The sequence below is a fragment of the Pseudonaja textilis genome, chromosome 4 (assembly GCF_049901715.1).
Source record: "Pseudonaja textilis isolate UNSWEBS1 chromosome 4, rPseTex1.2, whole genome shotgun sequence".
Classification (NCBI taxonomy): domain Eukaryota; kingdom Metazoa; phylum Chordata; class Lepidosauria; order Squamata; family Elapidae; genus Pseudonaja; species Pseudonaja textilis.
In genome coordinates, this window is record NC_141993.1 from 27,051,564 (window position 1) to 27,066,070 (window position 14,507).

General features: G+C 37.7%; 1 protein-coding gene across 1 annotated transcript in view; it reads left to right on the top strand.

The window, feature by feature from the left end:
• CC2D2B (coiled-coil and C2 domain containing 2B) overlaps window positions 1–9,424 on the top strand; it is a 51,082-nt gene extending 41,658 nt beyond the window's left edge. The window contains exons 29-32 of the mRNA XM_087932456.1: window positions 27–149; window positions 3,338–3,396; window positions 5,421–5,598; window positions 9,149–9,424. Coding sequence (XP_087788582.1) covers window positions 27–149; window positions 3,338–3,396; window positions 5,421–5,598; window positions 9,149–9,337 — 549 coding nt within the window. The 3' untranslated portion in view covers window positions 9,338–9,424. The remainder of the gene's footprint in view (window positions 1–26; window positions 150–3,337; window positions 3,397–5,420; window positions 5,599–9,148) is intronic.
• The last annotated feature ends 5,083 nt before the right edge of the window (window positions 9,425–14,507 follow it).

The window sequence follows — 14,507 nt, forward strand, 5'->3', positions numbered from 1 at the left end:
ATCATTTTTAAAATAAAATTTTATAGGTCTGGTTTAACATTCAACAAAACAATTCACCAATGTGCACCAGTTTTGACATTTCAAAGGAAAGCTTTTGGAAACAATTGCTTCCATACAATTTCCAGAATTCAAAAACACAAACAGTGCAGGTAAGAACCATTTCAGTATCTACAAATTATAATTCGCAATTGAATTTTTACATTTGAGGTGTGTATGAAAGAATACTTTATTTAAAAAAGGGATGTCTGCAAAGAGATAGATAGAAGGAATGTAGACTAAGAAATTAGTATTATGATATTGCTAGCCACTCCAATTCAGGATAAGATTGGATAAATTTGTTTAACATTTAATGAAATATTCCATCTTTATCTACCCTAACAGTAATGTTCTCTCTATAACTTTGTGTATCACACTGCTGCTTCTAGAAATGCAAATGGCAGGTATGGCCAACAGCATGTGGTTTTTAAAAGCACCTTTAAAACACATTTAGCATTCTTGACAAGAGAAACTTCGATACAGATAATCAGAGTTGGAAGGGACCTTGTAGGTCATCTAGTCCAACCCCCCGCCCAAGTGGGAGACCCTACACTATTTCTGACAAATGGCAGTCCAATCTCTTCTTGAAAGTCTCAACTGATAGCTATAGTAAAACAAGTGCTGGGACCAGAATAGATTTTCTGATTTGGGAAAGGTTTTCTTACCAGTTTTCCTGCCTCCATTGCTTATTTATCTATATTCTTAGGCAGATATGGAACAGTTCTGTTGCTTATCTTCTGTGAGATACCTACTCCTACACCCAGAAAGTGCTCTAATATTAAAATAGGGTTTATTTATTTGTTGGTGAAAGGTGTAAAGTTATAAGCTGAAAATGGGAAAATGTCAAGAAACCTAGGAACAAAATGCAAAACCAATAGTCTGTGAAATAAACTCTTACTATTTCATACCAGTTCCATTGGAAATGAAGTATATGTGAGATGAGTTAAGGGACATGTCCATCAGATGATATTTATGTGAGCTGCAATCAGGCTTGAGAAACCATCTTTGCTTCCAACTCATGCTAGTTCTCAGCTGTTTCTACCCTCCTTCCTTGATTCTGTTTGAGAAGAGGCTTTGCTCCTAGCAGCAACTCTTCAAACTGCAACTGCAGTTTATTATGTATTATGTTACATTATTGACTCAAAAAAAAAATCTGGCTGATAGGAGGATTTAAAAGTAGTAGCCCAGAAAATCTATTTTCTATATCCCTCAAAAACTGTCTGATCAGTGGAGAAGATACAACTGATTATCACTTCTGAGAGAGAGACTGGAATGAAATGAATGGAATGTTACCGTGTTTCTCACAAAATAAGGCCAGGACTTATTTTATTTTGACCCCCCGAAAAAACAGCTAGGTCGTCTTTTCGGGGGTGACTTAATTCCCCCCCCCTTGCATCCTCGGGCGGGCAGGCAGCGACGGCTTGGATGTTGATCTCTGCGTTGGTGGCACTTCGTATCGGGAGACCTTCCACCACCATTGCTTTCCCTTCTCCCCGTGCTGCCGTGGCGTTTAGGGCAATGCTGCGGTGTTTGGCGCAGCCACGCATGGCCAGCCAGGGCTCCTCCCTGCAACTGGAGCCCGGCAGAAACACTCGGCTTCAGGTGCTCCTGTCACCCCCTTCCCTTCACCTTCGAAGGCAAAGCCAATTCTTTTAAAAACGACTCCCTACTACCAGTAGGACAAAGCCTCCTCTGCCCGAGAGGGTAGCCCAACCCCACATGGAGAGGCAAATCTCCCAGGGCCGCAGCACAGGATTGGCCCACCCCGGGAGAAGCACCCAGCTGCCATCCCTGCCTGGCACCAGGCAGAGCGTGAAGAGCTTCGCCTGGGTCACCCAGCGCAGCTGACAGGTGGGCCCTCCTGCCCGGCGGCAGAACTCTCTCCAAGGCAGCGAATGCCTCCCTGCCAGGCCCTCCGCTCATCCCACCAGGGCTGTGCCAGAGCCGTGCGGGCTGGGCAGACCCGGGAAAACAAGCCGTGGATACGCGCCCGCCTGCCAAGCGAAAGAGCTGGGCCGACCCGAGCTTGGCTTCCTTCCCAGTCCCTCCAGCCCAAACCCAAAGGGGCCACTGGGAGAGGCCACCTTAGGCAGTGATAGCACCCACCTGTCCGTGGACAGGGAGGCAAGGCAATGGCCTGCGCCGCGTTCTCCGAGCTGAGCCCCGCTGAGTGAGCGCCTCTGCCCGATGCCCGTGCCGTTGCAATGTATGGAGCTGCTGGCGCATTTGGATATGCGTGGGGATGGGGACGGGCTGGGCGGGGGATGGAAAGTACGGTCGGCTTCGGGCTCTCTCCGCCGGACCCACCGGCCAGGGAAGCAGCACTGCCATTGCCTCTCCTCCCTGTCTGCGGACGGGTGGGTGCTATCACTGCCTCGGGCAGCCTCTCCCGGCAGCCCCTTTGAGCTTGGGCTGGAGGGACTTAGGAAGGAAGCCAAGCTCGGGATATCAAGGTAAAGAGATATCAAGGTAAACGGTATATGAAGATTTAGCAGTGTTCAGCATAAAGCAGTAATCATGAAAGTAATTGGACAAGTATGCATCTGTGATATTACCAAATACTAAGTAAGAATAGCATCTTCCAAATATACATTTTTCAGAATTGGCAAAACATGTCTTAGAAGATCTTCAAAATCCTCGTTAGCTTGCATTTGAATGTTCCATAGTTGTACAATTGCTTTTTAATGTATTTTTATTTATTTATTTTGTCAAACAATTATTAGATAACAGGTATAAGTATAAACATGGTTATAAATACATGAAATGGATATGAATAAGAAAAAAAAGAAACAATAGGACAGGGACGGTAGGCACATTTTGGTGCATTTATGCACACTCCCGACAGACCTCCTAGGAAAGGGGTGAGGTCAATAGTAGACAGTCTAAGGTTAAAGTTTTTGGGGTTTGGGGAAGAAACCACAGAATCAGGTAGAGTATTCCAGACACTGACCGCTCTGTTGCTGAAGTTGTACTTCCTGCAATCAAGTGTGGTGCAGTTTACCTTGAGTTTGTATCTATTGTGTGCTTTTGTGTTGTTATGGTTGAAGCTGAAGTATTCATTGACAGGTAGGACATTGCAATATATGATTTTATATACTATATTTAGATTGAACGGAAGGTGACGTAGTTCTAGGTTGTCTAGGTCTAAAATTTCAAGTCTGGTGGCATAAGGTATTCTGCTACGAGTAGAGGAGTGGAAGATTCTTCTCCTAAAATATTTCTGGACTTTCTCAATTGTATTAATATCAGATATGTAATGCAGATTCCAGACTGATGAGCTGTATTCAATTTTTTGTTTCAGCCAGAACAAATATTTTATGTTGCAACGGATGGAAGTTTGGTAGATGAGTTACAAAATAGGTAATTACTTTAATAACATTTTATAAAGTTGAGGGACTCAGTGCCAAACTACATATTATTTTGATCATTTTAAAAAATGTTTTGGGACCATTTGCTTCTAGGGTTGGACGCCGCTTATTATACTTTAGGTAAAGTCAGATTATGTATTTATTCTTGCAAACAATGTCAACCATACTGACACTCTTTCATAATATTAAAAAATTAATCTTAGAATCATCCAAAACAGCCTCTAATATAATAATGATCTGGAAGTTTTTTTATGCTGCTAATGCACCAAATTATGAAAATAATAAATGTTTTAATTGAATATACAACCATTTTGCAATTTTAGGCAATCCCAAAATCGTTAAAAATAATAAAATTTAAAAATCTAAAAACTTTGTTGGCAATAAATTGATTTAATACATTAATAATCTCCTTGATTTCCTCTCTAAAAGTTTACCTGAAATTTTAAAGCTGATATTATCTCAATGGTGCTTTTAAAATAACTATTTAAGCCATTTTCAGCTGAGGTAAAATATTTATATACTTCAATTAATTGAATAACCTCATAAATTATCAAATTGTGTCAAATCAATATATTTTATGTAAAAATGTATAATAATTAAGATGTAATACAAAAATATAAAAACAATTTGTAATCAGCTTCACCCTACTTTTTTAAAATGTCTTTCATATAATAATTTCTTTACTTTAAGCTAACCTTAACCCTAACCTTCTCCATAGTTATATAAGAAATACGTGCACCTGTTCATTTGTTTTGGCTCTAACATCACATCTATCAATGGACTTTTTTGCAAATGTCTTTCTTGTTGCTAAAGTGGAGAATCTTTTTGTGACTTTGGATAGGTTGAGTCCATTAGAGTTGGGCAGCCAATACATTGATAGATAAATAGATAGATAGATAGATAGATAGATAGATAGATAGATAGATAGATAGATAGATAGATAGGATAAACAGACAGACAGACAGACATTTTAAAATCCATTATACTCTGACTCTCATGTTTTCAATTCATTTGCCAATTCTGTTCAGGTGTGTCTAACCTTAGCAACTTTAAGATCTGGGGACTTCAACTCCCAGAATTCTCCAGCCAGCATTCCTGGCTAAAGAATTCTGGGAATCGAAGTGCACAAGTCTTAAAGTTGCCAAGGTTGGACATTCCTGTAGGTTTTCTAGATCTGTTTATCTTGTGGGAACACTTATGCTTGCCACAAAACTAGGGGAAGATGGAAAAGTCATCATGCTGCTATAAAAGTTTTTTAAAAAGTAAGGTGATCTTCTTCCTATTGCAAATTCCAAAAGGAATCCATATTTTCTTAGATTGCACTTTTCATCCCTAACATTCCTCAAGCTTCATGAACAAGATGGTTAACAAAAAAGTGAAGGCATATTTCACTTGCACATAACAAGTAGAATTTGGATCCTGATTGTTAGTGGTCAGTCATTAACAAAAATGGATTACTAACTATTAAAAATAATAGCCAGTCTTTAAAGGCACTTCCTATAACATTAAATCTACTTCTCTGAAATCGTAAAGGCTATGTCTCCTCAAACAGAACTATTGCACATGCGCATTTTAGTGCATTATAGTTGCTTACCATCTTCCAGTACTGATTTCTTTCTGCTTTCTATCTGTTGATTAGAAAAAAAACTTTTAATTTCTATCCTTTTTTCTTTATTCATTGCAGTAGCAACAATGCTTTTTTAGAAACAAAGTATACAGTATTAGCAATATTTCCTTTTCAGTATTTTTCCCCATTCAGTGTGTTTCACTGTCCCAGTTTGTTCTGTAGCTGTTGTAGCTTTGTAATTTTTCTTAACAAAATTAACACCCTTCCCAAGTTGTATACTGTGTTCAAAACATCATTACATCAAGAAATGGAAACAGAATAATTTAAAAGTTTCATGATCATAAAAACTCTTCACACAAAACGGTACTCCGGTTTTTTTTTATCAAGTGGATAAATTAACAGTATAGTAACTATAATAATAATAAACATCCTATTTTTTTAAAAAACAGAATTGAAAGAACATTAAAAAATAAAATAATGGAGTGGCGATCTCATCTTCCAACTCGATGGCATCGACAGTGTACTAGTGTTTTAAGACAAATTCTTCCTAAGCTTGAGCTTAGAAGTGGACATATAACCAAAGAAAAAGAGGAAAGTTATTTGGAAGCTTTTCAAGAGCATTACTGGGTTAGTTTTGTTACTGTTACTGAACATTTGGGGAGAGGGCATCTGCCAAACAGCATTTCACAAAATATGAAGGGCTACCCTTGGAAAAAAATATTTGCTTTATACACAAGGAAGCATATTTCGCTTGCACATAACAAGTAGAATTTGGATCCTGATTGTTAGTGGTCAGTCATTAACAAAAATTGATTACTGAGCTCAGAGATTCTGAGTTGGGGGAATGAGGCCAAAGAAACAGAAGATGTGGGAGGTAAAGCCAGATACCAAATTGCTGTATAAGATAAACAAGAACAGTAAGACAAGGATAAGACAGAGCCATAAAAATTATAATTATCCATACAAAGTCCTTGGGTAGGTGCCATCATAACTCTTTTTTATTGAGAAAGCCAAGGATAAACTTCAGACTATTCCTTAGAGCTTTCTGTTGCCCAAAAAAGTAGCAATATGAACTGGTTAATCATTACAAGACATGGCACAACTTAATACAAAAGTATGGTTCCTGTGTTTGACAATATTCTCTATCTATTCCTGTATGAATAGTAGTAGCAGAAAGCATGGACTTATGGATGTAGAATAAATATGCTGGTTTAATCCTACACAATTTTCAAATTCATCTCCCTTTCAGGCCATTAAAAGAGTAACCTAATGTAGATGATTGTTACTATGTGTTCTTTTCTTCTATCATCAACTCCCCATCCTATTTTCTTTGTCCCTGGAGGATTTGCTCTGGGTATATCAACTCTTTTAGAAAAAAATGTGGCATGAAATTACTCTTATCTAATGGTTTCATTAATTGTTTCCACTTAGGTGGAAACTTGCCTATGCTGCTAGTGTTTGATAAAAGAGTCATAAATACATAATTTGTTCTACTCTGTACAATTTTGTAAGAAGCTGCTTTCTTTTCAACTATGTCTTAGTTATTTAATATTATTTCAGATGATGCCAGTTGTCTCAAATTCAGCCGCTTGAAAACAACTGTTACTTTCCACAGTTTTTATATCATAAAAGATTGGTATGGCAGCCTCCTTATTAAGCCATCCAACTATCTTCCAGATACTCCCAGTAACATAAGGGAAATCAATTATCATTCCTATTTTTAAATAGTATTAAAAATGTAATTGTTCCTTGAAGCACACATAAAGGAAGACGTTTCCCTAAAAGAGGGAACAATATAATTTTGCATTAATAACTTTCTCCATAGGAAGTAGGATAACTTTCCATTCGATCTGATACTTCCTTCAGCTGACTAGTTATACTATACAAACAAAAGTTAACACAATTATGTTTCTGAGATAGTGAGGTTATAGAACAATTAGCCAGTCACTTCTCCAATCTTTTCTCAGCCCTGTTCTCCTTAGGAGTCATCCCACTGCCTTGTTAGGAGATTGATATAGTTGCCAGCCTCCTATTGCATCTAACTACCCTATTAGGGCAGACAGGTGCTTTGATGATTAGTCTCAGAGGTCTTCTTGCTCCATGGATATAAAATTTTATTTTTCCTTGCAAAGTAGTATTACACTGTGAAATAACATTATATGATCAGTATCATAGCTTATACCATTTTTCCCATGATGCTCAACTACATTAAATGTTCTACTTTCATATATCTGCTGTGACAGTAAACAGTCTTTGCCATGATACCAAGAATTTCAGATTCATCTGCAGTTTCAGAGTGTGAGCTAGTACAATAAATGCTATTATTTAGTTCTAATAGCAATGCGTTCGTTTGTTTCATTAGTGTTGGTTCCAACACACTAATGTCAGATTCGTCCAGTTGCCTTTGAAATAGCTCCTCTGAGACAACAATGACCTGGATGACTGAAAATCTCCACAGATATTTGCAAGTAGCTTCTGAGTATTTTTTTAATACAGTATATTGATCAAATGATAGCAAATTCCAAGCATCTTATTATCTAGTTCTAGAATTAGTGCATGCATCCATCATCTCTAAATGCCTATGAGCATCTGTTTCTCAGACACAGGGGAGGTAATTGCTCTCAGCAATTCAGTCATGAATGTAAACTCCAGAGTTGCTCATAATCTTCACAGAATGGAATAACACTATCAACCTATTTGATACAAAAACCGTAAATGTTGCAAATTAAGCTGAATTTGGGAATCCTTAAGAGGATCTATTTCTTCTACTCTGGATCACTTGCTTCTCAGTAATTTTCTGCTCACCTGGTGATTCCACATACTTGACCTCAATATTTTTTCATGCATTCTAATCATCCCATGATGCAGACAACTCTGGTTCTTGGCCATTGTTTGGGTTTCCAACTCTTGTACCAGGAAACATTCTTCATCCTATCTTATCATCATCTTCTATTTCATTGACTGATACCTATCTTGGGAATCAGGAATTAAAAGATATTCTGAAACTAGTAGAAAAACAATTGACTTGCTACTTCTGCAAAGCCAAATGGTCTACTTACTCCTGATTTATTTCCAGTTGGGGTTGCACTTGATTATGTTAACCTGTCAAACAATCTTTTGTGTGTGATAATATTCTTTTTTTATATACTGTTCTTTTACAAACATTTGAACAAGACAGAGAAATTAATAGATTTTAAATAAGATATACAAGTTAAACACTCATGGTACTGAAGAAAGACAGTGAATAATGTCCTGTTCTCAGGCTCTAGGACTTTGATGTCTTTATACTTTCCTGTAATTTTTGGACCAATCTCCTATATCTTTCATCCCTTTCCAATTCTTACATGAGTTATAGACAAAGTTCATTAAGACTTGTCAGATCTCATTCTTATAACCCTCTGCTGTCCAGGATAGATAAGGTTCCCAGCTTCTACAACTTACTTTCAAGCATTATTGGAGGGTTCTGATTTTAGCAGGCCTCATCACAAAGAGACAAGATGCTTTCACCAGTTCTTTGATTTCTTTCAAATATGGAGTTAAAAAGGATCCCAAACAGCTGGTGACAGGTGTGGTACAGAGGGTTCAGTGAGCCCTCTTGTTTGCTCTTTACCCTGCATTCATCCAGCGTTGTTTGAGCTTTTTAACAGCTGCCAGGCATTTCAAGCAGTGGGGAAGGGGACTCTCTCAAAAGCTCCAGGTCTCTGACCCTACAAAGTAGCTGATCTCTAAGATTAGAGCTTCCTTCCTCCCTTCACCTGATCCTTCACACAACCCGTGTGATTGAGCTACACCCTGGAAAAAGTAGAAAGTGAAAGGGGCTCGAAAGGTTATAAAAAACATTTACAAAATACTGCAAAAGCTGTATTAGAATACTGAAAAAGTGTCCAAATTTGCATCTCCTATATTAGCTATTATTTTGATTCTGAAGCAAATGTTTGGCTATGTTTACTAGCTTGGCTATGTCTCAAATACTTTATTGCAACAAGATTATTTTTAAACTATGTTTAAATAAATATTTTTTAAATATTGAAAATGGCAATCTTTAATTTAAAAATTATATCTAGAACAATTGTTTTATATGCCATCTTGGTTTGTACTATTTGGATTTAAAGTACTGTTTCATGCAGATGTGTAATATATGCTTATTTTAAACATGTATTTAAACTTTTTTTTGTAGGTTACAGGATTTCCTTTACAGATGCCATACCTAGATATCCCGTCAATAACTGAGGCAGTTTATCAGACAGGAATTCATTCTTCAGAAATTCCCTATACAGAATTTGCTCTTGCTGTATATATTCATCCTTATCCAAATAAGATTTTATCTGTTTGGATCTACTTAGTATCTTTGGTTTGTCATCAGTAAGTAGCAGTAACTGACAAACCTCTTTAGAAATTACACAGTGCATCTGTGAAATTGGTATTTGTGGTTTCTGAATTGTTGTAGACAAGAAACTAGTCAAAAAACATTGTTTTTTTTAAAAAAACACTATTTGCTGTTTGATTCTTTCATTTAAGGTATTAGATTTATTTTAATGCTGTTTCTGTGAATAAAGAAAAATCTAATAAAATTTATTTGGAGTTTAAACATCTAAAACTTTTCTGTGTCTTTTTGTAAATTCTTTTTATAAAACATCGATGTAGTGATTTGGGGAACAGTCTACAAAAATTTTGCCATTACTGTATTCTAGGATAATTTTTACTACTTGTTCTATAGCCCTGAATTTCCTCATGGCCGGTCACCCAACTATTGACTGGACCCAACTCTGCTTAACTTCTGGATCCTATAGGACAGTACAAATGCCTTCACAAACTTTCATCCATTGATTTAAACTGGCTTGTTACACAATTCTGGGCAACAAAGATCAAATCAAAAACAATAACACACAAACTATAAAACCATAAAACTGAAAACCACCACATCTGTGGCATCACACATAGATCTACCATACCTAAATAATCTGTATATGCACTCAGCTACCTATAGGGGGCATTGCTTGGAATAAAAGCCATTTTTAAATATCTTATGAAAGGTCATTAGGGATACGATCATCAGGATCTTGGCTATGGAAATATGATGTAACCTAAGGTTTATCTTTGTAAGAATAAAAGAAAATCTTTTGTACCTTCATATTTTTGTAAATATTTTTCATATATATATATATATATATATATATATATATATATATATATATATATATATATATATATATATTTTGTTTTCTGAGGTTCTCATGGTATTTGTATGTGGATCTTTGGTTGTTCGGGTTTTCTCCAGCGTAAGATTCAAGTATCTAGGCAACGTTTCGATGAAGTCTCATTCATCATCTTCAGGCTTCTGTCTCCGGCTCTGTGCTTCTCAGAGTAATGTGAGATTGCAGCTGCTTCCTCCTTTTAACTGCCAGTGGGGTGGGACTTGATTGGGTGGGGGCTTGGCTGTGTTCTGATTGGGTGGGGTGTGTTCTCATTGGTAGGGGGTTTGGCTGTGTTCTGATTGGTTGGGGGGTTAGCCGTGTTCTGATTGGTTGGAGGCGTGTTCTGTTCAGGTGGGGGCTTGGTTGTGCTCAGGTTAGTCTTAGTTGCTGGGGGATTTGAGCTGGTGAGTTGTGATCTTGCTGTTTGGCTTCGAGTTCGTGGTCCTTCTGCATCTTCATAGTGGGTGTCGGTTTGCTTCATGTATGGCTCGGAGGGGTTTGAAGTGGGTAGTGATGCAGCTGCCGTGCAGCTTCTGGTCCATGGTCGTGTCTCATCTTCTGAGTGGGTGGGAGTCTGTTTTCTACATGGAAGTGTGGTGGTGGCATCTTGTGTGGCTCTCATGGGTGTGGGTCTGGTGTCTGGTGTCCTACACCCCAAAATACAATTCACCATGGAAACAGAAGCCAACAACCAACTTCCCTTCCTAGATGTCTTGGTATACAAAAGATCCAATGGCTCCCTAGGACATACCATCTACCAGAAGAAAACACATACTAACCGCTATCTACATGCACTCTCACACCACCACCCAGCACAGATCAATTCCGTAGCCAAGACACTCATCTCCAGAACAAAATGCTTAGCCGATGAACAACACCAAAAAACCGAACTACACACTCTCACCAACGTACTTGCAGCCAATGGATTCCAAAGAAAGAAGATTACCCACCTAATCCAAAAAGAAACCCCAACCAAAATCCAAGACAGAGAACAAGAAAACGGCAAAGCCCTCCTCCCATATATAAAAGGCACTACAGACAAAATTAGCAAGATCCTCCAAAAACACAACATCAAAACAGCATTCTGCACAAACAGAAAAATATCCACCATCCTAAGAAACCCCAAAGACAAAATCGAATTAGAAAACCAAGGAGTATATGAAATCCCCTGCACTGCCTGCCCTACCACATACATTGGACAAACTAACAGAAAAATAAGTGCACGCATTGAAGAACATAAGAACTCAATCAAAAAGAAGAAACGACCTCTTCCCTGGTCCAACACCTCAAAGCCACAGGACATGAAATTGATTTTAAAAATACCAGAACTATCGCCAAAACCGAACACTTCAACAGCAGAATAATCAGAGAAGCCATAGAGATAGAAAAACGCCCACACAGCATGAACAAACGAGATGACACCTCCCGCCTTCCAGCCATTTGGAAACCCGCCCTCATGAACAGGCGAGTACCTAACATGAAGAAGGACACCAGACCCACACCCATGAGAGCCACACAAGGTGCCACCACCACACTTCCATGTAGAAAACAGACTCCCACCCACTCAGAAGATGAGACACGACCATGGACCAGAAGCTGCACGGCAGCTGCATCACTACCCACTTCAAACCCCTCCGAGCCATACATGAAGCAAACCGACACCCACTATGAAGATGCAGAAGGACCACGAACTCGAAGCCAAACAGCAAGATCACAACTCACCAGCTCAAATCCCCCAGCAACTAAGACTAACCTGAGCACAACCAAGCCCCCACCTGAACAGAACACGCCTCCAACCAATCAGAACACGGCTAACCCCCAACCAATCAGAACACAGCCAAACCCCTACCAATGAGAACACACCCCCACCCAATCAGAACACAGCCAAGCCCCCACCCAATCAAGTCCCACCCCACTGGCAGTTAAAAGGAGGAAGCAGCTGCAATCTCACATTACTCTGAGAAGCACAGAGCCGGAGACAGAAGCCTGAAGATGATGAATGAGACTTCATCGAAACGTTGCCTAGATACTTGAATCTTACGCGGGAGAAAACCCGAACAACCAAAGATCCATATATAAATACCCTGAGAACCTCAGAAAACATATATATATATATATATATATATATATATATATATATATATATATATATATATATATATATATATATATATATATATATATATATTGCTTTCTTATAATAAGCTGTACAAAATAATGGTTAAAGGATACATCAGGAATGTCCCAAATTTGACATTTGCTTTTTTGTGTGTGGTTCTTTAATCACCATTTAAGGCTTACTATGCCATCTGGATGCAAAATAGCAATTTTAGATTTCTAAAAAGCCAAACATTTTAAATCAATGACAAAATTTCTTTACAAGTCCCAGTTTCAGGAATGTGATTTTAGGTTTGATGACACAGTAAGTCATAAAGTTTGATTACAGAGGCACACTACATTGGCTCTGGGAACTCAGTATGGCTCTGTAAAAAGTTCAATAACAGGTTTTTCAGCTTAAGCTTTATACTATTCAAATAGATACATCATATAAAATGGGTATCACATGTAGTGATTCATGAAGTATGCATAACACAGACAATTGATAGTTGTATGTCAAGGTGTTCTTATTATATTAGTGGAGATCAGAGTGCAAATGGAAGGAGTTGGTATCTGGCTGTATTTTCATTAAATATTTTCCCTGGTACTGTAGTGTACTTAATCTAACAGTCATTTCAGCACCCATTGTCTTATTCAAATGCAGTGCTAAGAGGGTTTCATATTTAATAAATTATAAATGATCACTAAGTTCATGAACATTCCTTTTCCTTATTTATTTTTAATATATTTATTAAATTTATTTGCTGCCCATTTCATACTGAAATGGATCTGGACAGTTTATGTTTAAATTTAAAGTCAATTTATTGTATACACTCACACCATGGGCACACTATGGATAATCTAAGCTTAGTTTTATAATGTAATTTGGTTCATTTTCCCAAATTACATTATTATAGTTAAGACCCAAGATATAATGTTACATCCTTTCAACTAAAAATGGAAACAAAGTTTTTGAACACTTCCGCTGTGTAGCTCTAAGGAAGTGAAAGCTTAGAATTTACACACAATATATCCAAATTAGATAATACCATGAATGACACAGGCAAGAGCCACTTGCTTGAGATAGGTGGTTTAGAAATAAGAAAGCTATTTCTGTTTAGATGTCTGCATTTGTTTTCATAATACTGCAGAATTATATTTAATGCCAAGGAATTTTGATATATAAAAATCAGTCAACTGACCATTGTTCATTGACCATTTTTTCATTATAGAAAAAAGCAGCTAACTATCACTTTCAAGACGATTCAATTATCTATATTTTTGAACCCTTCCCAAAAAGTTTATAAATGATATAAAATTGGCAAAGTCACCTGTAATTTTTGGATCAACAATATTTTGATTATGGTTTCTTAAGAATTTCAAGAATGCTTCATGATACTGCTTGGACCGCCCATTCAAAGCATGATTTATTTCTTAGTGTTAATGTGTCAGGAATTTATTTTTCTGATAGATCTAATAGTGCACGTGTGCCTGGGCCACTGCAGAAAAAGTGCCCTTTTTTTTTGTGAAGAACATCTTGGCACTGCTAAGGAGTAGAATTGTGATTACTATAATCAATTGTAATTCATAAAAAGAAAAAAGGTGTAACAAACTCAGGTATGGCCATCTAGTAACATGTAGAACCAAGAAGTTCAGTTCACATAAGTGGAGCATTTAATATAGGGCTAGATTAGAAGATACCTTGGAGGTCTTCTAAGCCCCTGCCCAATTTAGACATTTTAAAAATACCATTTGTGTAGCTTTTAAACAGAGTGGTGTGGTGCCCTAGAGGTGGAGCTGTCACCTCACAATCAGGAGTCTGATTTTGATCCTAGGTAGAGGCAGATATTTCTCTCTGGGGACAATGAGAATATATCTGCTAAGAAAACCTCCACATTGGCAATAGGAGGGGCATCCGGCCATTAAACACTCTAGCTCCATTCAGCCCACATTCCACCCCGAAAGGGATTATGGGGGTGTTAAAACATGATTTACGTAGTTTTTAAATCAGTATACCTAAAAGGAGGCCGCCAAGTAGGGTGATTTGATTGGCCACCAATTGATGGTTAAAATATCCTTGTTTCTAGGTTTTTAATCCCAAATGAACATTACTGAACATACTTCTCAGAGCTAATGCAAATCCTTTGAAAGTGGTGCCTTGAACATTGCTGGAGCAAAGATGCACATAATTTTCATACGTGACTGATTCCTTTTCAGATATGTACTATTCTGTGCTTGCATTTA